The 27,904-nt window shown below is 35.6% G+C and overlaps 3 protein-coding genes across 4 annotated transcripts; 2 read left to right on the top strand and 1 right to left on the bottom strand.

The window, feature by feature from the left end:
* Positions 1-488: 488 nt before the first annotated feature.
* Positions 489-3,606, top strand: LOC139510812 (uncharacterized). Its single transcript, XM_071297344.1, has 2 exons — positions 489-3,458; positions 3,568-3,606. The coding sequence occupies exons 1-2, from the start codon at positions 489-491 to the stop codon at positions 3,604-3,606; spliced, it is 3,009 nt and encodes a 1,002-aa protein (XP_071153445.1).
* Positions 3,607-3,704: 98 nt separating this feature from the next.
* Positions 3,705-5,909, top strand: LOC139510811 (uncharacterized). Its single transcript, XM_071297343.1, has one exon. The coding sequence runs from the start codon at positions 3,705-3,707 to the stop codon at positions 5,907-5,909; it is 2,205 nt and encodes a 734-aa protein (XP_071153444.1).
* A 12,305-nt stretch (positions 5,910-18,214) lies between these two features.
* LOC139511970 (prefoldin subunit 5-like) lies at positions 18,215-23,971 on the bottom strand. 2 transcript variants are annotated; one of them, XM_071299212.1, is made up of 5 exons: positions 23,853-23,971; positions 20,556-20,690; positions 20,151-20,225; positions 18,655-18,760; positions 18,215-18,398 (listed from the first exon to the last, which is right to left on the bottom strand). In XM_071299212.1, exons 1-5 carry the CDS (start codon positions 23,925-23,927, stop codon positions 18,310-18,312), a joined length of 480 nt encoding a protein of 159 aa, XP_071155313.1. In that variant the 5' UTR covers positions 23,928-23,971; the 3' UTR covers positions 18,215-18,309. The 2 variants fall into 2 exon arrangements, with proteins under 2 accessions (XP_071155313.1, XP_071155314.1); XM_071299213.1 differs by lacking the exon at positions 18,215-18,398 and adding an exon at positions 18,437-18,465.
* Positions 23,972-27,904: the final 3,933 nt, after the last annotated feature.

Here is a 27,904-nt window from a genome sequence, read left to right as displayed (position 1 = left end):
CTAACCCTATTGATGTCTATAACCCTAACCCTAATGCTGTCTATAACCCTTACCCTAATGCTGTCTATAACCCTAACCATAATGATGTCTATAACCCTAACCCTAATGATGTCTATAACCCTAACCCTAATAATGTCTATAACCCTAACCCTAATGATGTCTATAACCCTAACCCTAATGCTGTAACCCTAATGATGTCTATAACCCTAACCCTAATGCTGTCTATAACCCTAACCCTAATGCTGTCTATAACCCTAACCCTATTGATGCCTATAACCCTAACCCTAATGCTGTCTATAACTGTCAAAGATTCACGACCTTGTCCAAACGTACCCAACGTTACTATTGTTGACGTAACGTTATTGTAACGCAAACTTGTATGGGATCTGAATTATAGAATTGAAAGCAACACAACGTCTTTTTATTGCCTACAAAAGCGAAGTACTAACCCTAGCATCATAGCATCTTACATATTGGTACCGTGACCGATGGATAAGCTGAAAGCAGTGAGAGGAGGCCACAGAAGCGCCGTAACCAGACAGATTCACAAAACTGACGAGAAAATCAACGAAGGAGAGATCACCCGACGGGACATTCATAGTGCCATTGAAAACCTTGAACGGAAACATGAACTTTTGCAGAAACAAGACGCTGAAATATTGGATTCCTTGGATGCAGAAAGTGTGGAACAGGAAATTTTGGATGCAGACGAATTTAATCAGCATATAGACATTAATATTCGCCGCTACAAAGAATGTGATTTGGAGTTGAGATCAAGTACACCTCAGGACTCGGTGAGTCAATTAACCTCAAGTATCGTACAAAATACTAGTACAACGCATTCATCTTCAAATAATTTCAATCAGAATACAAATCAGCACATGCAAACATCGGCAAGTACAAACTCACAAGGAGAATATGAGATCAACAGAGATCCGCCATTAAATGAAACTTATAAGTTCTATCACAAACTTCCAAAACTAGATTTGCCGACTTTTTCGGGAGATTTACTTCTATGGCAAACTTTCTGGGAATCGTACGAAACTACTGTCCATACAAACCCATCATTGACAAACGTACAACGTTTCACATACTTGAAGGCCCAGCTTCACGGAGAAGCGGAAAGTTGCATATTGGGATTGTCACTTACACACGCAAACTATGAGCAAGCAATTTCATTACTACAAGCGCGATATGGTCAACAAGGAATCATTATTGATGCACATATGCAAAAACTAGTCGATTTGCCAAACCCCACAATGTCATTAAACAGTCTCAGAACATTCTATGACAAAGTTGAAACTAGTATTAGAGGCCTAGAATCGCTAGGACAGTGTCAAACAAATTTTGGAACAGTACTTACACCCATCATCTTTAGAAAACTACCACCGGAATTGAGAACTACATTGACAAGAGAGCATGATACAAGTACATGGACCATAGACTTACTACGGAAGGCTATAGGTAAGGAGCTGCGCGCTCAACAAGCTGGCCACGCTATGAACACAGATAAATTAACCCCTACCGCATCGTTTGTAACAAAGGCTACAATGAAAGGAAATTATAGACAAGTCAATAGAGTACACACAAACTCCAGGAACAACACTGAATCGCGGAATAAACCCAAGCCATGCATATTTTGCAACAAATCCCATTCAGCTGTTGATTGTTCAGAGATTAAAGATAATGCCAGTCGTTACGAAATAGTCAAGAAAAAACAACTTTGTTTCAACTGTTTTGGTAAACATAAGATATCAGAATGTAGATCACGATATAAATGTCGTAAATGTGACAAGAGACATCACACTGCTCTATGTAATCAGGAAACTCAAGCACCTGTACCTCCCGCTGATGCCGCCGCCGTCAATACAGTAAATGTTAATGGAGAAGAAAGTAACCCTATGTCAACGTTTTACACGTCAACACCACAAGCACAGGCACATACCGAGATACTTCTTAAGACAGCAGTAGCACCTGTATGGTTCGAGGATCGGAGCGTGATGTCTAACATTTTACTAGATGAAGGGTCTCAGAAATCATTTATTTCAGAAGATTTAGCAGCACAATTACAACTTAAACCTTGTGGAAATTCTACAATTAGTTTATCAACTTTTGGAAACGCCAACCAGAACGTGAGACACATGGATAAGGCTCAGATTACTTTAGAAATTGAAACTGGTGGATTTATTCCTATGGATGTACTGATAGTACCGCGCATTGCCGCACCCCTCAGTAATGTTACAAATGTCATCGCTTCAAAACTGCCATATCTCAAAGGATTACGATTAGCTAACCCAGTCACAGAGGATAGGAAATTTGAGCTTTCTCTTTTAATTGGAGCGGACTACTATTGGAGTATTGTGCAGGATCACGTGATCAGAGGAGATGGGCCAACGGCCGTAAAATCCCGTTTGGGATACTTGTTGTCAGGACCGATGCATACTTTTACAGGAGAACAATCATCAACAGGAATGTTTAATGTACTGATTCAACATCAGCAAGAGGAAAGCAGCCTGGAAATGTTTTGGGATTTAGAATCTATTGGTGTCAAAGCAGACGAATTAGAAACAACCACCATGAAAGACTTCAATGATGAATACGAAACAAAATGCATAACTTACCAAGATAATCGCTATACCGCAAAACTGCCATGGAGAAATGATTTCAATGAGTTACCTACGAACTATAATGTCACTTTACGCAGAACTTGTAATATGATCGATAGACTCAAAAAGGATACCAACATGCTGAAAATGTATGGCGACATAATTAAGGACCAAAAACGCCGAGGGTTCATTGAGCGGGTAACAGAAAATGGAAACCAGTCAAACAGAATTCACTACATTCCTCACCATGCAGTAAAAAAGGACTCATCTACGACTCCTATACGTATAGTCTATGATTGTAGTTGTCACGAATCACCTCACAAGGCTAGTTTAAACGATTGTCTTATGTCAGTTCCGCCGATGTTAAACGATTTGACGGGAATTTTAGCTAGATTCAGATTACACAAGCACGCAGTGACTACCGACATAGAGAAAGAGTTTTTGAATGTCGAACTGGATAAAGAAGATAGGGACGTCACAAGATTTTTTTGGTTGAGTGATCCATCTGACCCAGACAGTCCACTGATAACTTACCGTTTTAGAGTCGTTCTATTTGGAACTACATGCTCACCTTACATCTTGAATGCCACCCTTATGAAGCACTTCAAACTCAATTCTTGTAAAACAGCCGAGATACTGAAAAGCGACCTGTATGTTGACAATGTTTTGTCAAGCTTCTGGGATGAGAAAGAAATGTTGAAATTCTACAGAGAATCACGAGATTTATTGGCAAGAGGAGGATTCAATCTGAGATCATGGATGTCAAATAGCACAGAATTACTCCGCTTAGCCCAATCTGAAAAATGCATAGAAAGAGATACGAACATCAAAATACTTGGTCTCCGTTGGAATGTGAACAACGATCAAATCTCGTTTCAAAACAACATGAATACAACAACGGAAAGGATAATAACAAAACGTGAGATCTTAAAACAATCTTCAAACATTTATGATCCGCTAGGTCTGCTTAGCCCCGTCACCGTCAGAACAAAGATGTTAATGCAATTGTTGTGGAAAGAAAAGTTTGCATGGGACTGCCCTTTACCAAAAGAAATCGAATCAACATGGAGTGATTTGACCAAAGATTTACAATTTGCAATGAACATTGAGATTCCTAGATGTTATTTTGAGTGTTCAGGAATAACGGACATTGAAACAGCAGAATTACATATTTTCACAGATTCAAGTCAACTAGCTTATGGAACCTGTGCGTATCTTGTCACAGAAAAGGAGTCTGCATTAGTAATGGCAAAGAATCGAGTTGCCCCACTGAAAAGTGTCACTCTACCTAATCTTGAACTGATGGCTGCCCTTTTAGGGGCTCGACTTGCGAAACATCTTATTCAAAATCTACATATTGGAAACTTACAAATCAACTTCTGGTGTGACAGTCAGATCGTTTTGAAATGGCTTCAGTCAACAAAACCACTCAAAAAGTTTGTCGCAAACAGAGTCAAGGAAATTAAGGAGTCAAATGAAAATCAAAAATGGCGTTATTGTCCGACGGATGCAAATCCTGCAGATTTATTAACTAGAGGCATAACAGGAACGAAATTCATAAACAACAGATTATGGTTTCATGGACCCGAGTGGATAACAGACAAAACACAATGGCCAACATGGAGCGGAAACGAAATTGTTGAAAACGAGAATATAATGGAGATTCCCACTAATGAAACCTCAGAAAAACAGCACGTCTTACTCACATCTCAGAAACGTCAAGAATTTGGCATACATAAGATTATGGATATCGAACGTTATAGCAGTTTGAAGACATTAATACGTGTTACAGCCTATGTAATAAGATTTATACAAAACTGTAAGTTAGCACGGAGTGATAGAACATTGTCGGAATTAACCGTGAATGAAATACAGCATGCTACATTGACATGGATACAAACGGTTCAGAAATCAGAATATCATGAAGTGTTTAATTATTTCAACAAATCTGTGACAGTCAAGCCGTCTATTGTAAGACAATTGAACTTGTATTTTGATGAAGAAAATGCACTTCGTTGCCGCGGGAGAATTCAACATGCACCTTTGGAGGAATCAGCTAAACATCCATACTTGTTACCTCCGTTACATAGACTCACTTCACTCATTATTATGGATGCTCATATCAATCATTTACATGAAGGCGTCAACTCTACCGTAACACACTTGCGACAAGTATACTGGATACCTCGAATTCGTCAACGAGTCAAAGTTATTCTTAGAAAATGCGTTAACTGTCGGAAAGTAACAGGGCATGCTTACCAACAACCTGATCCACCGCCACTGCCCAAAGAGAGGTTACACGAGGATATACCGTTTACTGTTACAGGCGTAGACTTTGCTGGTCCTATGTATGTGCGAAATACAGATGATACAAAATCAAAGGTATATTTATGTTTGTTTACATGTGCGTCGACGAGAGCTGTTCATTTAGAACTTGTGAATAACTTATCAGAACCTACATTTATGTTAGCCTTCAGAAGATTCGCAAGCAGGAGATCCTTACCGAAGTTACTAATATCTGACAATGCACTAACTTTTGAAGCTGCCAGTCGAGAAATCAAACATCTTACAAACTCAAATTCAGTGCGCGAAAGTCTAAGCTCTACAGGAACAAAGTGGAAATTTATTACAAAGAAAGCTCCGTGGTTTGGTGGTTTCTATGAACGGTTGATTGGGTTAACGAAAATGTGTTTAAAGAAAGTATTAGGAAGTAACTGTGTCGATTTAGAGACTTTACAAACTGTGTTAACAGAGATCGAAGCAACTCTCAATGATAGACCTCTAACGTATGTTTCATCCGATCTTACGGATCCAGAACCATTGACACCATCACATCTTTTGTATGGTCGAAAAATTACGCGACTTCCGTATCCAGCTAGTGAAAACAATGGACATTTTGAACCAATTAACTTTAACAAACGTGTTCAATTACAAAGAGACATTCTAAACCACTTTCAACAGCGATGGAAATATGAGTATTTGACCTCATTACGGGAACATCACAGAAGTGTAGGAAATAACGAACAATCGATAGCTATTGGTGATGTTGTTCAAATACATGACGAAACTTTAAGAAATTCATGGAAACTCGCCGTTGTCGAAGAACTCGTAAAAGGAGAGGATAATCTTATCAGAACTGTAAAACTTCGCACTAAAAACGGAACCACCAACCGCCCAATCACGAAATTATACCCGATCGAAGTGAACTGTATTGAATCTGAACCGGAGGATGTTACACGACCCAAGATGTTCCGTCAGGCGAAGTCAGATGCCGTACAAAAGATTCACGAGTGGACAAAATAACTGTTCAAATTCAGTGATTAATTCTTTCTTTTATGATACATAGACTTTAAAGTTAAGTGATGAATTATGATTTATGTCTTCAATTTAGTCAAATTTTCATTTCATTTCTATTTATATTTCACTTTCGGCGCCCGGAGTGTCAAAGATTCACGACCTTGTCCAAACGTACCCAACGTTACTATTGTTGACGTAACGTTATTGTAACGCAAACTTGTATGGGATCTGAATTATAGAATTGAAAGCAACACAACGTCTTTTTATTGCCTACAAAAGCGAAGTACTAACCCTAGCATCATAGCATCTTACATAATAACCCTTACCCTAATGCTGTCTATAACCCTAACCCTAATGCTGTCTATAACCCTAACCCTAATGCTGTCTATAACCCTTACCCTAATGCTGTCTATAACCCTAACCCTAATGCTGACTATAACCCTAACCCTAATGATGTCTATAACCCTAACCCTAATGATGTCTATAACCCTAACCCTAATGCTGTCTATAACCCTAACCCTAATGCTGTCTATAACCCTAACCCTATTGATGTCTATAACCCTAACCCTAATGCTGTCTATAACCCTAACCCTAATGCTGTCTATAACCCTAACCCTAATGATGTCTATAACCCTAACCCTAATGCTGTCTATAACCCTAACACCAATGATGTCTATAACCCTAACCCTAATGCTGTCTATAACCCTAACCCTAATGATGTCTATAACCCTAACCCTAATGATGTTTATAACCCTAACCCTAATAATGTCTATAACCCTAACCCTAATGATGTCTATAACCCTAACCTTAATGTTGTCTATAACCCTAACCCTAATGATGTCTATAACCCTAACCCTAATAATGTCTATAACCCTAACCCTAATGATGTCTATAACCCTAACCCTAATGATGTCTATAACCCTAACCCTAATGATGTCTATAACCCTAACCCTATTCATGTCTATAACCCTAACCATAACCCTAACCCTAACCCTAACCCTAATGCTGTAACCCTAATGATGTCTATAACCCTAACCCTAATGATGTCTATAACCCTAACCCTAATGCTGTCTATAACCCTAACCCTAATGTTGTCTTTAACCCTAACCCTAATGCAGTAGATAACCCGAACCCTATTGATGTCTATAACCCTAACCATAATGCTGGCTATAACCCTAACCCTAATGATGTCTATAACCCTAACCCTAATGCTGTAGATAACCCTACCCTATTGATGTCTATAAACCTAACCCTAATGCTGTCTAGAACCCTAACCCTATTGATGTCTATAACCATAACCCTAATGATGTCTATAACCCTAACCCTAATACTGTCTATAACCCTAACCCTAATGCTTTCTATAACCCTAATCCTAATGATGTCTATAACCCTAACCCTAATGATGTCTATAACCCTAACCCTAATGATGTCTATAACCCTAACCTTAATGCTGTCTATAACCCTAACCCTAATAATGTCTATAACCCTAACCCTAATGATGTCTATAACCCTAACCCTAATGATGTCTATAACCCTAACCCTATTGATGTCTATAACCCTAACCCTAATGCTGTCTATAACCCTTACCCTAATGCTGTCTATAACCCTAACCATAATGCTGTCTATAACCCTAACCCTAATGATGTCTATAACCCTAACCCTAATGATGTCTATAACCCTAACCCTAATAATGTCTATAACCCTAACCCTAATAATGTCTATAACCCTAACCCTAATGCTGTAACCCTAATGATGTCTATAACCCTAACCCTAATGCTGTCTATAACCCTTACCCTAATGCTGTCTATAACCCTAACCTAAATGATCTCTATAACCCAAACCCTAATGATGTCTATAACCCTAGCCCTAATGATGTCTATAACCCTAACCCTAATGCTGTCTATAACCCTAACCCTAATGCTGACTATAACCCTAACCCTAATGATGTCTATAACCCTAACCCTAATGCTGTCTATAACCCTAACCCTAATGCTGTCTATAACCCTAACCCTATTAATGTCTATAACCCTAACCCTAATGCTGTCTATAACCCTTACCCTAATGCTGTCTATAACCCTAACCCTAATGCTGTCTATAACCCTAACCCTAATGCTGTCTATAACCCTTACCCTAATGCTGTCTATAACCCTAACCCTAATGCTGACTATAACCCTAACCCTAATGATGTCTATAACCCTAACCCTAATGATGTCTATAACCCTAACCCTAATGCTGTCTATAACCCTAACCCTAATGCTGTCTATAACCCTAACCCTATTGATGTCTATAACCCTAACCCTAATGCTGTCTATAACCCTAACCCTAATGCTGTCTATAACCCTAACCCTAATGATGTCTATAACCCTAACCCTAATGCTGTCTATAACCCTAACACCAATGATGTCTATAACCCTAACCCTAATGCTGTCTATAACCCTAACCCTAATGATGTCTATAACCCTAACCCTAATGCTGTCTATAACCCTAACCCTAATGATGTCTATAACCCTAGCCCTAATGATGTCTATAACCCTAACACCAATGATGTCTATAACCCTAACACCAATGATGTCTATAACTCTAACCCTAATGATGTCTATAACCTTAACCCTAATGATGTCTATAACCCTAACATTAATGCTGTCTATAACCCTAACCCTAATGATGTCTATAACCCTAACCCTAATGCTGTCTATAACTATAACCCTAATGATGTCTATAACCCTAACCCTAATGCTGTCTCTAACCCTTACCCTAATGCAGTAGATAACCCTAACCCTTATGATGTCTATAACCTTAACCCTAATGCTGTCTATAACCCTAACCCTAATGATGTCTATAACCCTAACCCTAATGCTGTCTATAACCCTAACCCTAATGTTGTCTTTAACCCTAACCCTAATGCAGTAGATAACCCTAACCCTATTGATGTCTATAACCCTAACCATAATGCTGGCTATAACCCTAACCCTAATGATGTCTATAACCCTAACCCTAATGCTGTAGATAACCCTACCCTATTGATGTCTATAAACCTAACCCTAATGCTGTCTAGAACCCTAACCCTATTGATGTCTATAACCATAACCCTAATGATGTCTATAACCCTAACCCTAATACTGTCTATAACCCTAACCCTAATGCTGTCTATAACCCTAATCCTAATGATGTCTATAACCCTAACCCTAATGATGTCTATAACCCTAACCCTAATGATGTCTATAACCCTAACCTTAATGCTGTCTATAACCCTAACCCTAATAATGTCTTTAACCCTAACCCTAATGATGTCTATAACCCTAACCCTAATGATGTCTATAACCCTAACCCTATTGATGTCTATAACCCTAACCCTAATGCTGTCTATAACCCTTACCCTAATGCTGTCTATAACCCTAACCCTAATGCTGTCTATAACCCTAACCCTAATGATGTCTATAACCCTAACCCTAATGATGTCTATAACCCTAACCCTAATAATGTCTATAACCCTAACCCTAATGATGTCTATAACCCTAACCCTAGTGCTGTAACCCTAATGATGTCTATAACCCTAACCCTAATACTGTCTATAACCCTTACCCTAATGCTGTCTATAACCCTAACCTAAATGATCTCTATAACCCAAACCCTAATGATGTCTATAACCCTAGCCCTAATGATGTCTATAACCCTAACCCTAATGCTGTCTATAACCCTAACCCTAATGCTGACTATAACCCTAACCCTAATGATGTCTATAACCCTAACCCTAATGCTGTCTATAACCCTAACCCTAATGCTGTCTATAACCCTAACCCTATTGATGTCTATAACCCTAACCCTAATGCTGTCTATAACCCTTACCCTAATGCTGTCTATAACCCTAACCCTAATGCTGTCTATAACCCTAACCCTAATGCTGTCTATAACCCTTACCCTAATGCTGTCTATAACCCTAACCCTAATGCTGACTATAACCCTAACCCTAATGATGTCTATAACCCTAACCCTAATGATGTCTATAACCCTAACCCTAATGCTGTCTATAACCCTAACCCTAATGCTGTCTATAACCCTAACCCTATTGATGTCTATAACCCTAACCCTAATGCTGTCTATAACCCTAACCCTAATGCTGTCTATAACCCTAACACCAATGATGTCTATGACCCTAACCCTAATGCTGTCTATAACCCTAACCCTAATGATGTCTATAACCCTAACCCTAATGCTGTCTATAACCCTAACCCTAATGATGTCTATAACCCTAGCCCTAATGATGTCTATAGCCCTTACCCTAATGGTGTCTATAACCCTAACACCAATGATGTCTATAACCCTAACACCAATGATGTCTATAACTCTAACCCTAATGATGTCTATAACCTTAACCCTAATGATGTCTATAACCCTAACCCTAATGCTGTCTATAACTATAACCCTAATGATGTCTATAACCCTTACCCTAATGCAGTTGATAACCCTAACCCTATTGATGTCAATAACCCTAACCCTAATAATGTCTATAACCCTAACCCTAATGATGTCTATAACCTAACCCTAATGCTGTAACCCTAATGATGTCTATAACCCTAACCCTAATGCTGTCTATAACTATAACCCTAATGATGTCTATAACCTTAACCCTAATGATGTCTATAACCCTAACACTAATGCTGTCTATAACCCTAACCCTAATGCTGTCTCTAACCCTTACCCTAATGCAGTAGATAACCCTAACCCTATTGATGTCAATAACCCTAACCCTAATGCTGTCTATAACCCTAACCCTAATGCTGTCTATAACCCTACCCTAATAATGTCTATAACCCTAACCCTAATGATGTCTATAACCCTAACCCTAATAATGTCTATAACCCTAACCCTAATGATGTCTATAACCCTAACCCTAATGCTGTAACCCTAGTGATGTCTATAACCCTAACCCTAATGCTGTCTATAACCCTAACCCTAATTCTGTCTATAACCCTAACCTAAATGATCTCTATAACCCAAACCCTAATGATGTCTATAACCCTAGCCCTAATGATGTCTATAACCCTAACACTAATGCTGTCTATAACCCTAACCCTAATGCTGACTATAACCCTAACCCTAATGATGTCTATAACCCTAACCGTAATACTGTCTATAACCCTAACCCTAATGATGTCTATAACCCTAACCCTAATGATGTCTATAACCCTAACCCTAATGATGTCTATAACCCTAACCCTAATGCTGTCTATAACCCTAACCCTAATGATGTCTATAACCCTAACCCTAATGCTGTCTATACCCCTAACACTAATGTGGTCTATAACCCTAACCCTAATGCTGTAACCCTAATGATGTCTATAACCCTAACCCTAATGCTGTCTATAACCCTAACCCTAATTCTGTCTATAACCCTAACCTAAATGATCTCTATAACCCAAACCCTAATGATGTCTATAACCCTAGCCCTAATGATGTCTATAACCCTAACCCTAATAATGTCTATAACCCTAACCCTAATGATGTCTATAACCCTAACCCTAATGATGTCTATAACCCTACCCTATTGATGTCTATAAACCTAACCCTAATGCTGTCTAGAACCCTAACCCTATTGATGTCTATAACCATAACCCTAATGATGTCTATAACCCTAACCCTAATACTGTCTATAACCCTAACCCTAATGCTTTCTATAACCCTAATCCTAATGATGTCTATAACCCTAACCCTAATGATGTCTATAACCCTAACCCTAATGATGTCTATAACCCTAACCTTAATGCTGTCTATAACCCTAACCCTAATAATGTCTATAACCCTAACCCTAATGATGTCTATAACCCTAACCCTAATGATGTCTATAACCCTAACCCTATTGATGTCTATAACCCTAACCCTAATGCTGTCTATAACCCTTACCCTAATGCTGTCTATAACCCTAACCATAATGCTGTCTATAACCCTAACCCTAATGATGTCTATAACCCTAACCCTAATGATGTCTATAACCCTAACCCTAATAATGTCTATAACCCTAACCCTAATGATGTCTATAACCCTAACCCTAATGCTGTAACCCTAATGATGTCTATAACCCTAACCCTAATGCTGTCTATAACCCTTACCCTAATGCTGTCTATAACCCTAACCTAAATGATCTCTATAACCCAAACCCTAATGATGTCTATAACCCTAGCCCTAATGATGTCTATAACCCTAACCCTAATGCTGTCTATAACCCTAACCCTAATGCTGACTATAACCCTAACCCTAATGATGTCTATAACCCTAACCCTAATGCTGTCTATAACCCTAACCCTAATGCTGTCTATAACCCTAACCCTATTAATGTCTATAACCCTAACCCTAATGCTGTCTATAACCCTTACCCTAATGCTGTCTATAACCCTAACCCTAATGCTGTCTATAACCCTAACCCTAATGCTGTCTATAACCCTTACCCTAATGCTGTCTATAACCCTAACCCTAATGCTGACTATAACCCTAACCCTAATGATGTCTATAACCCTAACCCTAATGATGTCTATAACCCTAACCCTAATGCTGTCTATAACCCTAACCCTAATGCTGTCTATAACCCTAACCCTATTGATGTCTATAACCCTAACCCTAATGCTGTCTATAACCCTAACCCTAATGCTGTCTATAACCCTAACCCTAATGATGTCTATAACCCTAACCCTAATGCTGTCTATAACCCTAACACCAATGATGTCTATAACCCTAACCCTAATGCTGTCTATAACCCTAACCCTAATGATGTCTATAACCCTAGCCCTAATGCTGTCTATAACCCTAACCCTAATGATGTCTATAACCCTAGCCCTAATGATGTCTATAACCCTAACACCAATGATGTTTATAACCCTAACACCAATGATGTCTATAACTCTAACCCTAATGATGTCTATAACCTTAACCCTAATGATGTCTATAACCCTAACATTAATGCTGTCTATAACCCTAACCCTAATGATGTCTATAACCCTAACCCTAATGCTGTCTATAACTATAACCCTAATGATGTCTATAACCCTAACCCTAATGCTGTCTCTAACCCTTACCCTAATGCAGTAGATAACCCTAACCCTAATGATGTCTATAACCTTAACCCTAATGCTGTCTATAACCCTAACCCTAATGATGTCTATAACCCTAACCCTAATGCTGTCTATAACCCTAACCCTAATGTTGTCTTTAACCCTAACCCTAATGCAGTAGATAACCCTAACCCTATTGATGTCTATAACCCTAACCATAATGCTGGCTATAACCCTAACCCTAATGATGTCTATAACCCTAACCCTAATGCTGTAGATAACCCTACCCTATTGATGTCTATAAACCTAACCCTAATGCTGTCTAGAACCCTAACCCTATTGATGTCTATAACCATAACCCTAATGATGTCTATAACCCTAACCCTAATACTGTCTATAACCCTAACCCTAATGCTGTCTATAACCCTAATCCTAATGATGTCTATAACCCTAACCCTAATGATGTCTATAACCCTAACCCTAATGATGTCTATAACCCTAACCTTAATGCTGTCTATAACCCTAACCCTAATAATGTCTTTAACCCTAACCCTAATGATGTCTATAACCCTAACCCTAATGATGTCTATAACCCTAACCCTATTGATGTCTATAACCCTAACCCTAATGCTGTCTATAACCCTTACCCTAATGCTGTCTATAACCCTAACCCTAATGCTGTCTATAACCCTAACCCTAATGATGTCTATAACCCTAACCCTAATGATGTCTATAACCCTAACCCTAATAATGTCTATAACCCTAACCCTAATGATGTCTATAACCCTAACCCTAGTGCTGTAACCCTAATGATGTCTATAACCCTAACCCTAATACTGTCTATAACCCTTACCCTAATGCTGTCTATAACCCTAACCTAAATGATCTCTATAACCCAAACCCTAATGATGTCTATAACCCTAGCCCTAATGATGTCTATAACCCTAACCCTAATGCTGTCTATAACCCTAACCCTAATGCTGACTATAACCCTAACCCTAATGATGTCTATAACCCTAACCCTAATGCTGTCTATAACCCTAACCCTAATGCTGTCTATAACCCTAACCCTATTGATGTCTATAACCCTAACCCTAATGCTGTCTATAACCCTTACCCTAATGCTGTCTATAACCCTAACCCTAATGCTGTCTATAACCCTAACCCTAATGCTGTCTATAACCCTTACCCTAATGCTGTCTATAACCCTAACCCTAATGCTGACTATAACCCTAACCCTAATGATGTCTATAACCCTAACCCTAATGATGTCTATAACCCTAACCCTAATGCTGTCTATAACCCTAACCCTAATGCTGTCTATAACCCTAACCCTATTGATGTCTATAACCCTAACCCTAATGCTGTCTATAACCCTAACCCTAATGTTGTCTATAACCCTAACACCAATGATGTCTATGACCCTAACCCTAATGCTGTCTATAACCCTAACCCTAATGATGTCTATAACCCTAACCCTAATGCTGTCTATAACCCTAACCCTAATGATGTCTATAACCCTAGCCCTAATGATGTCTATAGCCCTTACCCTAATGGTGTCTATAACCCTAACACCAATGATGTCTATAACCCTAACACCAATGATGTCTATAACTCTAACCCTAATGATGTCTATAACCTTAACCCTAATGATGTCTATAACCCTAACCCTAATGCTGTCTATAACTATAACCCTAATGATGTCTATAACCCTTACCCTAATGCAGTAGATAACCCTAACCCTATTGATGTCAATAACCCTAACCCTAATAATGTCTATAACCCTAACCCTAATGATGTCTATAACCTAACCCTAATGCTGTAACCCTAATGATGTCTATAACCCTAACCCTAATGCTGTCTATAACTATAACCCTAATGATGTCTATAACCTTAACCCTAATGATGTCTATAACCCTAACACTAATGCTGTCTATAACCCTAACCCTAATGCTGTCTCTAACCCTTACCCTAATGCAGTAGATAACCCTAACCCTATTGATGTCAATAACCCTAACCCTAATGCTGTCTATAACCCTAACCCTAATGCTGTCTATAACCCTACCCTAATAATGTCTATAACCCTAACCCTAATGATGTCTATAACCCTAACCCTAATAATGTCTATAACCCTAACCCTAATGATGTCTATAACCCTAACCCTAATGCTGTAACCCTAGTGATGTCTATAACCCTAACCCTAATGCTGTCTATAACCCTAACCCTAATTCTGTCTATAACCCTAACCTAAATGATCTCTATAACCCAAACCCTAATGATGTCTATAACCCTAGCCCTAATGATGTCTATAACCCTAACACTAATGCTGTCTATAACCCTAACCCTAATGCTGACTATAACCCTAACCCTAATGATGTCTATAACCCTAACCGTAATACTGTCTATAACCCTAACCCTAATGATGTCTATAACCCTAACCCTAATGATGTCTATAACCCTAACCCTAATGATGTCTATAACCCTAACCCTAATGCTGTCTATAACCCTAACCCTAATGATGTCTATAACCCTAACCCTAATGCTGTCTATACCCCTAACACTAATGTGGTCTATAACCCTAACCCTAATGCTGTAACCCTAATGATGTCTATAACCCTAACCCTAATGCTGTCTATAACCCTAACCCTAATTCTGTCTATAACCCTAACCTAAATGATCTCTATAACCCAAACCCTAATGATGTCTATAACCCTAGCCCTAATGATGTCTATAACCCTAACCCTAATGATGTCATAACCCTAACCCTAATGCTGTCTATACCCCTAACACTAATGTGGTCTATAACCCTAACCCTAATGCTGTAACCCTAATGATGTCTATAACCCTAACCCTAATGCTGTCTATAACCCTAACCCTAATTCTGTCTATAACCCTAACCCTAATGCTGTCTATAACCCTAACCCTAATTCTGTCTATAACCCTAACCTAAATGATCTCTATAACCCAAACCCTAATGATGTCTATAACCCTAACACTAATGATCTCTATAACCCAAACCCTAATGATGTCTATAACCCTAACCCTAATGATGTCTATAACCCTAACCCTAATGATGTCTATAACCCTAACCCTATTGATGTCTATAACCCTAACCCTAATGATGTCTATAACCCTAACCCTAATGATGTCTATAACCCTTACCCTAATGCAGTAGATAACCCTAACCCTATTGATGTCAATAACCCTAACCCTAATGCTGTCTATAACCCTAACCCTAATGCTGTCTATAACCCTACCCTAATAATGTCTATAACCCTAACCCTAATGATGTCTATAACCCTAACCCTAATGCTGTCTATAACTATAACCCTAATGATGTCTATAACCCTAACCCTAATGCTGTCTCTAACCCTTACCCTAATGCAGTAGATAACCCTAACCCTAATGCTGTCTATAACCCTAACCCTAATGCTGTCTATAACCCTAACCCTATTGATGTCTATAACCCTAACCCTAATGATGTCTATAACACTAACCCTAATGATGTCTTTAACCCTAACCCTAATGCTGTCTATAACCCTAACCCTAATGATGTCTATAACCCTAACCCTAATGATGTCTATAACACTAACCCTAATGATGTCTTTAACCCTAACCCTAATAATGTAGATAACCCTCACCCTTTTGATGTCAATAACCCAACCCTTTTGATGTGTATAACCCTAAACCTAATGCTGTCTATAACCCTGACATAAATGATGTAGATAACCCTAACTTCAATGATGTCTGTAACCTTAACCATAATGATGTATATAACCCTTACAGTAACCTTAGCCATAACCGTTATGGTAACACTAAGTGTTTATGTTTGGACTTATGATGTTTGGTATTGTCAATTTTTTAACCTAAGGCAAACCCTAATGTAGCACTCACTCAATTTTATTTTTTTTGTAAATTCTAATATAACCATAACCATTACCCTAATTGTAACGCCGAGTGTTTATATTTTGAATCATGCTGTTTGTTGTTGTCAACTTGCTATCCTCAGGCAAATCCAATTGCATCCCTCACTCAATTTTAATCCTATTTGAATTTCAATTTAACCACAACCCTAACACTAACCATAACCCTTATTGTAATGCTGAGTGTTTATGTTTTGACTTATGCTGTTTATTGTTGTTATTTTGTTATCCTAAGGCAAACCCTATTGTAGCCCTCATTCAATTTTAATCTTACTTGTATATTTTAATTTAACTCTTACCCTAGCCATAACACTAATTACATGATTGGTCATAATATTCTTCGGAGGTCTCAAATATTTATCATTAGCATCATTTTTGGGTAAAATTTAATGTGATGCGTCAAAATCAGCTGATTTTTTTAATTGTCTAAAAGAAATTGTACATTTCATTGTTGTTCACCAAATATTACCGCTAACGTCATTTGGCAAGAATTGTACTGTTATCTTTCATGAATGTACCCCCATTACTACCCTCATATAGTAATCCTACCACTTATAAAACCCAAGAAACAGATTAAACCCCATCTCTACCCATTGAGCCATTGAGATGAGGTCAAGGTAATGTTCCCTGCCAAGCAGACATGCACACCTTAAGTATAATCATTCCATACACTAAACATGTCGTTTTGCTTATAGTATCTAATATAAACTGAAAAAATCAAGAAAACTTATCATTGACCAATGAACCATGACAATGAGGTCAAGGTCTTATGAACCTGCCAGACACCATATATATTTGACCTATTGCTTATAGTATTTTAGATACAGACATGACATTGTAACTTTAACCATGAAAATAAGGTCAAGAAAAGTGAACATATGACAGATAAAAACTTAGTAACATAAGGTATCTGCATACAAGGTATGAAGCATCTTGGTCTTCTACCTTAAATAGAATGCTTTTTTTTTTCAACAGTTTACACTGTTGCTGCCACCACCTATTTGTAATATGTATGTCTCACATTGTGCAACTTCAACACACCCAAGACAAATATTGTACAAAAATGTAGCAGATTTATTGCTTATATTGCAATTTTCCATAAAATTTCAATTTCAACTCCTGCAACAAAAGTTGATCATTTCAAAAAGATAGTGTTAAACTCAACTTTTTCCTTTAACTAAAAACATGTTCTGCATCAATGAAATTTCAGTGGACAATTCAACCAGGAAAATATAATAGTCTCCAAGATATGACTGATTTATGAACCCAAGCTAGTAGTAAGTTTTGGCATTGATCAGTATATATCACTAAGGTTCTTCAAGAGTTTGTACATGTAAAACAAAAGTATCTGAGACTGTTTAATCATATAATTTAGATGGAGTACAATGAAAAATGGTATAAAAAGTCATTGACAAACATAAATCATTGTCACTGAACACTTTATCTAGTGGCAACTGTACTTCCATTGGCAGCAGCTGCCTGTTGTAAAGAAGCTTGCTGAACTTTGTACTGTAAAATCTCCATAACAACTGAAAAAGAAAGGGTTATAATAAAATGGATTTCTTTAATATTTTTTCTATAAAATCTCCATAACAACTGAAAATAATTAAAAAAAAGTTCATTAATGAAAAATCAAATGGATTTCATGACTGTTTTTTCTAAAAACTAACTTCAATCATGTTAAAATATCAAATTTTATTTTCAATATCCTACTCTTAAACCTCAGACAGAAATAATTCTGATACAATCAGTAGTATTAGTCTGACAGCCTTGTGTTACTATTACCTTGTTTCATCCTATACTTTTCCTGCAGTAAGGGTTGTACTTTTTCTATCTGTTTAGTTATGTACTCAATCTTTCGTTTAAAATGTTCTTTCCCTTTTTTAACATCCTGTGAAAAAAAACCAAATAAGGTAATAAACAACTGAGTAAAACGATAACATGGATAACAAAAGATATCTGAGCTTTTATAATTTAATATAAAGGATTTCTACTGAATAATCCTTCAAAAAAGTTCAAGATTAATGGCAAACAGTAATGCTTTAATACCAGGAAAGTTGACTGTTTGTCTTGTTTATTGTGGGTTTTTTTTTTGGTGCTTCATGCCAATCTGATAAGTCATGCAATTTTTCAACTGATTTCTTTAGTTTATTCTTATGTTGTGATTGTACACCACTGTCCAATGTAAAGGTGAGGAATAAGCACTTCCAAACATATTTATTCCCACAATATTCTATATTCATGGTATTTGCTTATCCTAAATCAGGAGCAGCGAGCCTGTAATTCAGTAACTTCAGTTGTTGTCATTGTTTGCTGTCATATATTTTTAATAACGATTCAAATATGCTGTGACCCTAACTTTTGATTCAATGTGCTTAAAATTTTAAATGAGTAACTTCCCAGCACTGTCATTGATATGAGTTTAAATTAGTGACATGAATCAAAAGCACACTAATGTGCATACATTTGTAGGTGACAAGAAATTTATGGCTTCTATTTTAATTCCTTTACATGATTTTACTGTAACCTCAAAAGTATACCATTTGTTCTATTCAACATACATGTATCAAGCATATAGGTTGAGGTAGGCAATGTTCTTTAAAAGCAAATGTTTTGCCAAAAAGTTTTTAGTTTTTAAAATCTTTTAATAATCATGATAATACAATATTTGAAATATAATCACCAATCCACGTAATACCCGAGCCACAGTGTCTACATAGTGTGTGTGTAACTGTGCTTACATAATACATGAAATGCAAAGACTTATCATATCTACATAATATCCTGTCCCTATATCCACCATTACATTTTGTACATGAAATGCAAAGACTTACCATATCTACATAATATCCTGTCCCGATATCAACCATTACATTTTGTACATGAAATAAAAACACTTACCATATCTACATAATATCCATCCCTATATCCACCATTACATTTTGTACATGAAATACAAAGACTTACCATATCTACATAATATCCTGTCCCTATATCCACCATTACATTTTGTACATGAAGACTTACCATATCTACATAGTATCATTTCCCTATATCCACCATTACATTTTGTACATGAAGACTTACCATATCTACATAATATCCTGTCCCTATATCCACCATTACATTTTGTACATGAAGACTTACCATATCTACATAATATCCTATCCCTATATCAACCATTACATTTTGTACATGAAATACAAAGACTTACCATATCTACATAATATCCTGTCCTTATATCAACCATTACATTTTGTACATGAAATACAAAGACTTACCATATCTACATAATATCCTGTCCCTATATCAACCATGACATTTTGTACATCACTCAGCTGTCCTGGTACATATATCTTTATTAAGTTAAGATAAATGTTTATGGTGGCTAAATTATTGGCTTTATTGAAAATTAAGTTTTCTTAAACACTGATACATGTATTAATGTGAATGATTAAGAAATCTTAGTTTAATTTAAACTTTCTGTAAAATATCTGTGAGAATGTCCTACACAAACTATAAGCACACCTATTGAAGTTTGTTTAAATCCTTTGTCAAATCCCTTCCAAAGCCAAAGGACAGTCAGTATTCCCTTGACAATCTTCAAAAAAATATTTTGCAATTAAATACTGAATAAACTTTTTTTTTATAAATAAAAATAACTTTTGAGTTTGACAATAGGATACAGAACCAGTCAGAGGAACCAGTATATCTTTGCTCAAGCTTTCTGGTGAAATTTTGTTCAGACTCTCTTGAGATTCTACAAACTTATTTTGTGCATGCTTCAGCTGGTTCATGGAACTTGAGAATAATTCAATTTCCTGAAAATATAGTAAAACAAACATATATAACATTAAGTTAATCCTATATTAATGATAAAAGCACATGCACAGCACAACTAAGGAGACTACAGCAAACAAACAATACAAAACAGAAGAAACTTTTAGATGTCAAAATATTGTCTTTCTTCAACAATTATCTACATCTATACAATATAATATTCAATCTTTAATTCAGTATGATCACTTTTTTTTAATTCAAAATTGATTTTTGTAAGTGTCATGTACCTGCAACCCTTTAGGCCAAAATAAAAATATTGTATGTTTGCCCAAATCTGACTGTCTTAAAATAAAAACAACGCTGACTCAAATTCTTTTTTTGCCGTTTTTTTTCTTTTCTTCAGATTTTTTGGTGTCCACTCCGTCATCGTATAAAACTTAATGATCGTCGTCTTTGCGTTTGAAAGTAACTGTGACTAAGATTAAAAGAAAGCGTGTAAAAGACGCAGTTAATCGATATTCAATGTTCTGGGTATTTATCTTCTGATTTAATGAACGTACATTTAAGTAAAGAAGCAAAACATGTGTCATGGCAGTTTTTTTACGCTGTCGTCGTCTGTACTTCTTAAAATTAACCAAAAAATAAAGACTATTGTGTCTAAAAGGCTTCACCGCTTTAACAAAAGGAAAACCTGGAATGATGTTTTTGATGAGGATGCCGATCCTGATGAGATGGACATGCAGAAAACTGATGACGTAGTTGTTACTGTATCCAACAACAGTGGCTACAAACTTTCGGGCCTGACATGAGTGAACCTATTGAGGTTGTATAGGAATTTGACAATAAACTTAAGTTTGCTACTTTTACTGTAAAAAAAAAAATACCTTTCAAATGTTGATTTTTTATTCTAAGTCTCAGTATATGGACAAAAATGTTGATTTTTTATTTTAGTCTCAGTGTTAACGTTTATATGTTGTGTTTAAGTCTACACATTATAAATAAAGTTCAGTTTATTGTTGAGTGATTTAATTCTATATAGTAGACTAATTTATAGAGGTGTTAAATTCTGGTTTTTGATTGTTTGACGGAAAAAAAGATATACATTGAATTTGTACTGTTTTAACATTTTCATGCAAATTCTGATAAAAAAAAAGGAATTTGCCTACCTACCTACCCACTCCCAGTCATCATTTGTCGGGTTTGGGCAAACTGAAATATTTTTTATTGTGGCCTTAATTACTCATGTTTGGACAATTTTCACAGAGACCCATCAATTCAAGCCTTTTCTACATTCATTTTATAAACTTCCACATGAAATAGTTCTTTGATTTATTTTGTCTTTTAATACATAAAATGAATAATAAGATTATTACTTTCATTTTCAATTGAACGTCAAGTAATGAGAACCTTAAAGTGTAATTATTTGCTTGAATTTATTAAAAATAATAACTCTGATAATAAGCTTTTATTTTTTATTTTCTATCTAAATTGAATTAAATAAATTATAGAAATATCATAAATTTTTTAGCAAATATTTATATTATAATTAACAATTATTTGAATAATATGAGTTAATAACAATAATCCTTTGTTTATTTGTACAAGTATATATTTTAATTAATTTTAATTGGTTGTTAATAGATTTCACGATTATCCTCTACAATCTTTTCAAGTTCATTTAACCTCCCTTTGATCTTCAATATCCAATTTTGCTTCAAAATTCATTTTTCATTTTAAATCTTTAAGTATAGTCAATAATACAACTACAATAATACAACTCAACATATATCAAGTAAAATAAATAAAGCCAATAGTATACTTGGGCTAATTAACCGAACTTTTATCTTTAAAGATCAATATACATTTTTAAGACTATACGTTGCGTTGGTACGACCACACGTGGAATACGGAAATACAATATGGTATCCGCATTTAAAGAAAGATATTAATGCTGTAGAAAAAGTGCAGATGAGAGCAACTAAATTAATTCCTGATATACGACATTTAAGCTATGAAGACAGATTAAAAGTACTTAAACTACCTTCCCTAACTCACAGAAGGCGAAGAGGTGATATGATACAAGCTTTCAAAATATTAAAAGGATTCGAAGATATATCTTATGAAAGATTTTTTACTGTCATCAGTACAAATACCCGTGGGCATAATTGGAAATTAGCAAAACCTTGATGTAACACTTCTTTTCGATTAAGACATTTCTCACAACGAATTATTAATGATTGGAATAACCTACCAGTTGAAGTTATTTCATCAAAAACTGTGGAAGCCTTTAAAATTAGTATAGACTGTCATTGGGAGTCAGTCATGTATCAGTTAAGAAATTGATGAGGACACAAATAGTTTTCTATATAACTTTTTAATTCTCAGATCTGCAGTGACATCACAACATGTAACTGACCAATCAATGATTAGCATATATGTGTTACATAAACAATGCTGAGAGGTGATGCGGATAAGAATCCTCTAGATTTTCCATACACTTCAATGTAATTAATTTAACTGATATATATTGACACCAGTTGAATCTAGTAATTTTACCCACTTAATATTGTTAAAGACACTATATAATATCTCCATTTTGATTTTTATCATACTATATCCTTTGGTTAAAAAATAATCAACAATATAAATAATCAGTTAACACCTTCAAATAGATGAAAAATCTAGAGGAATCCTATCTGCATCACCCCTTGAAAAATTTAAATGCCAGGATGTCCGGATCTGAGAATTGTGTGAAATATTGCACCAAATCATGCAGGATTGATGATTGTATCAGTTTTGAAAGTGTACCAAAATAGGGTGGGCTAAAAAGGATAGGATCCTTCCATATGAGCCCCACAACGATCTTACAGGTATCTTACAGGTAATACTGGTACATCAGTAATGTACCAGTATTGCTGGGTTTTTTTAAAAGTGACAATACTGGTACAAAATTTTTATACCAGTATTGCGATCACCAACTACAGGAGATCCATGGGCTTGATAATGTAATATGTGGTCAGTTAAATGGGAAATCGGTCCCGATAGAATTCTGAAAAGGATTATATATAATTATTTAAAATATTTCATGTAATAGCACGATGTCGATGACAATGATCAAAAAGCTTATTCTATTGTAATTTCTATTTCGAATTTTGGTGTGCGGGTTACATAAATGTGAAACTTTAGTAATGCTAAGTTTGAACCTGGTCTAATTGTTTAGCCAATTGGTTAAGTTGTTCAATTGGCAACTGGGCGATGTCGATTTGTTGTGTCGCCATGTCGGTATTTTATCCAAGGGAAGTAATAAGTGGACAGAAATAGTTCAAGACCAAACAAAAATATAATATATATATAGTATAGGAACGGACCAAAATAAATGGATAGACGGAGGATCACTTATGAACTGCATGGCGTATCCAACAATACTATATTTCTGTTTTGAATAAGGAAAACAAATCAAAAAGGAAGATTTGATTGGATTTGGATTATTTCTATGGAATTATTTAAAAGTACATTACATTTGTATAATTTAGTGTTATCATGCAGCGCTTTATATTTCGTTCTCGATTTCGTTGTGTAAGGCTTAAAAATAATAAAATGTCTCTGAACTATAACTAGGTTAAATATTAGAATGGCCCATTATTATCCAAGGTAAACGGACAGAAAGTCACAAACAATTTGTTGATAATTTTTTAATATATATAAGAGAAATTAGGTCTCGAAATATTTACTTTTTATTACATATAGTTATTTTTCAGTGTAGCAAGGATTTGTATAGTGTTATTATACAAATCCTTGAGTGTAGTAAAGATTTACTAAATTTTAATAATGTAAAGGATATATTTCTTGGCACCATGAAGAACCAAGCCACTTTGACATGTTTCAGTCTTATCAATTCTTTTGTCATCTTTGCCGTTAGTAAATTTATAGCAAACCAAAGATGAAAATAATCAAGAGAAATCTAGTTGGCAACATCCAGTATATATAAGTTTGAATTAAACAGAAAAACTGCCATCAACACTTTATTCGATTCCATTTTCCCAAAAAATGATAAAGCTATAAATGTCAAATAAACCATTAGAAAATGACAGAAAAAAAATTAAGACAATATATTTATAGGCGTAGTTTCAATCAAGCTGTATACAGTATTTAAAATACATTTTATCGTTTGTGTACACAAGTAGATGACCAATGGTTATTTCGTATCAAAAATACATTTCATATAAAACTGAGAAATTTAGTATGAACTCATGCAGTAGTCTATAAAGTTGTTTTGAGTTTAAAAAGTAAAACTACAAAAATACTGAACTCAGAGGAAAATCAATTCGGAAAGTCCATAATCACATGGCAAAATCAAATAACAAAACGCATCAAAAACGAATGGACAAGAACTGTCATATTCCTGACTTGGTACAGGCATTTTCAAACGGATGCCATTTTCAAATATAGAAAATGGTGGATTGAACCTGGTTTTATAGCTAGCTAAACCTCTAAGTGTTTCATTTAGACATAAAAGCGGTATATACTGGTGGCACATCGCTTATATACTATAGCTAGTACTGGTTTACAAAGTTGAAAATAACAAGTTTAATAATTTCATGAGTCAGACGCTTTTCTGGGGGTGCATTGCATTTGCGCCAATTTTTGAAAATGACAATCTTTCATTTGCGCCACAAGGTTATATTTCATTTGCGCCAAAAAATAAAAACCTCATTTGCGCCATTTTCAGGTAATTCGGGCAAGCAATAACGGAAACGTTAAATATTCATTGCTCTAAAAGGTTTGTCTTTACAGTATTTCTCTGGATAACGGGATGAGTTCAATGCCACACTCAATTCTGAAGTTGAGAGTCACTAAGGTGTACAATTGTATATAGTGTTCACATGTTCGAGGTGTCAAAATGGACATTTTCTATTTAGACATAAAACAGGCGGAGAATTAAGTGTGTAAAATTTGATGACCACACTTTTTTTCAGATCATACGTTCTGAAAAATGAAGACCAAGTCGTTTATTGGGATCCCAAATAAATAAAACCTTGCAAAACCAGTATAACAATTGAAATGGACTGCAGTTCATGAAAAAAAAACGGTCTATCTTTTTTATCAATATGGTATGCACTTGAGAGGAGGAACTTTCCAGACATGAATACATCAAGGCCGTCGCTTACAAGTTTGGTGCCAGGGTAGACGTATAACTTTACAATAGTGTTTCATGCTTAGATTAACTCCAGTGTAAACTGTTGTCTTTCATATTTCATAGTAGGTGTTATGATAACGTTTATTAATAACAGAACTCTGTTTCATTAAGGTTTAACAATACTTGTTTGGTTTAATGTCGACTGATTTCTGAGGAATATATTTAATTTTGCAAACAAAAGCTTTTATTATCAAAAGTCTTTTTTTAAATATATGTTTTATGCTATTTATATGTATTTACCTGTAATATTGGCGCAATCAAAAGGTTTTATTTTGGGGCAAATGAAATATTGTTTGTGGCGCAAATGAAAGATTTTTTTGGCGCAAATGAAATACTAATTGGCGCAAAAGCAAAACACCGCTTTTCTGGATTTACTTTCATCAGGAACGCTCAAAGCCAACCATTTATGAAAAGAAATCATGACTTCGCGAAAATATCCACCTTACAGTACCTAGAAAGTGTCAACCTTACAGTATCTAGAAAGTGTCAACCTTACAATATATAGAAAGTGTCAACCTTACAGTATCTAGAAAGTGTCAACCTTACAATATCCAGAAAGTGTCATCCCTACAGTATCCAGAAAGTGTCAACCCTACAGTATCTAGAAAGTATCCACCTTACAGTCCCTACAAAGTATCCACATTACAGTATTAAAAAGTATCCACCTTAAATTACAGTATCAAAAAGTATCCACCTTACAGAGTCCAGAAAGCATCCACCTTACAGAATCCAGAAAGTATCTAGAAAGAATCTACCTTACAGTATCTAGAAAGTATTCAGAAAGTAGACACTTTACAGTATTTAAAAAGTCCACCTTACAGTATCTAGAAAGTATCCAACTAACAGTATCCAGAAAGTATCCAACTAACAGTATCCAGAAAGTATCCAACTAACAGTATCCAGAAAGTATTCAACTAACAGTATCCAGAAAGTATCCAACTAACAGTATCCATAAAGTATCCACATTTAATACAGTGTCAGACAAAATAATCATTTTACAGTTACTTATTAGTTTAGTTTAATTTAAACAATATGTTATGCAAACAAACCAATTCAATTTATTTGAATAACATTTTATTTAAATTAAACTAAACTAAATAAACCACAGTATCCAAAACGTATCCATCTTAAAGTACCCAGATATAATGCCTGTATCTGAGTCTTGTACCCAATGACTACACACTTAATTTCTTTAGCACGTGTGTGTGGTAGCGATTCGTATCTGATTCGCATGAAGCAGTTGTCATTTTTGGATGACCTGACTTGTGTCTATGTATGTAGTGCTGTGCTGTCCACAACCTTAGTCGAACTTGTCGGTGTTTACTTTAACAATTGCAGATCTCATCATGAAAATTTATAAATCTGATAGAACGACTAGTTTTATGCATCCTAAACTTCAGTAGACAGCATCATAGTTTGATGCAAGTAATAGCGTTGCAGTTGTTCTGTGCCGTAGATTCAATGATCGCACGAAACATTTGCCGCTGAACATTACGCAACTGTAAAATAATAAAATTACATCTTATTATTTTGTCTTATTTAATAAACCTTTTCAGATATGACCAGCAAAAATAAAATCAATGATATATGGGGTATATCCTGTTGTATCCTTTATTTCGAGTTGATCGGATAGATGCGCTCTGCATAGTCACTAAGCTTTGAATAATTCAATCATTGAAGCAACCAACATTAAGTTTAATTTCAGTATAAAGACGAGCACTTACAGAGTTCTTGACTTTCGTCGGCCGCGCAAATATTTGGTGGAGATAAAGTTAAAGTAGGTTTCTTATGTAAGAAAAATTTAAAGCGTTATTCTCCATAAAACCACTACCAAACTTAAATTGTGGAATTATGAGTTTTGTTGGCTTTATCAACTTTTACATATTTATTGACCATAAACTTACAAAATTAACTTCAAGAGGCTGTTAAAATGACAACAAACCGAGTTATCTTATTACCATTATAAGTGTCATTGTTAAAGGCTCTAAGGGTCCTAAATCATGGCCTGAACGACAAAATTGAAAATTGCTTTTATTTTGACAACAGTAATAACAAAAG

The sequence above is a fragment of the Mytilus edulis genome, chromosome 2 (assembly GCF_963676685.1).
Source record: "Mytilus edulis chromosome 2, xbMytEdul2.2, whole genome shotgun sequence".
NCBI lineage: Eukaryota > Metazoa > Mollusca > Bivalvia > Mytilida > Mytilidae > Mytilus > Mytilus edulis.
Note: the sequence above shows the minus strand (reverse complement) of the source record. Positions and strands in the feature narration are given on the sequence as shown.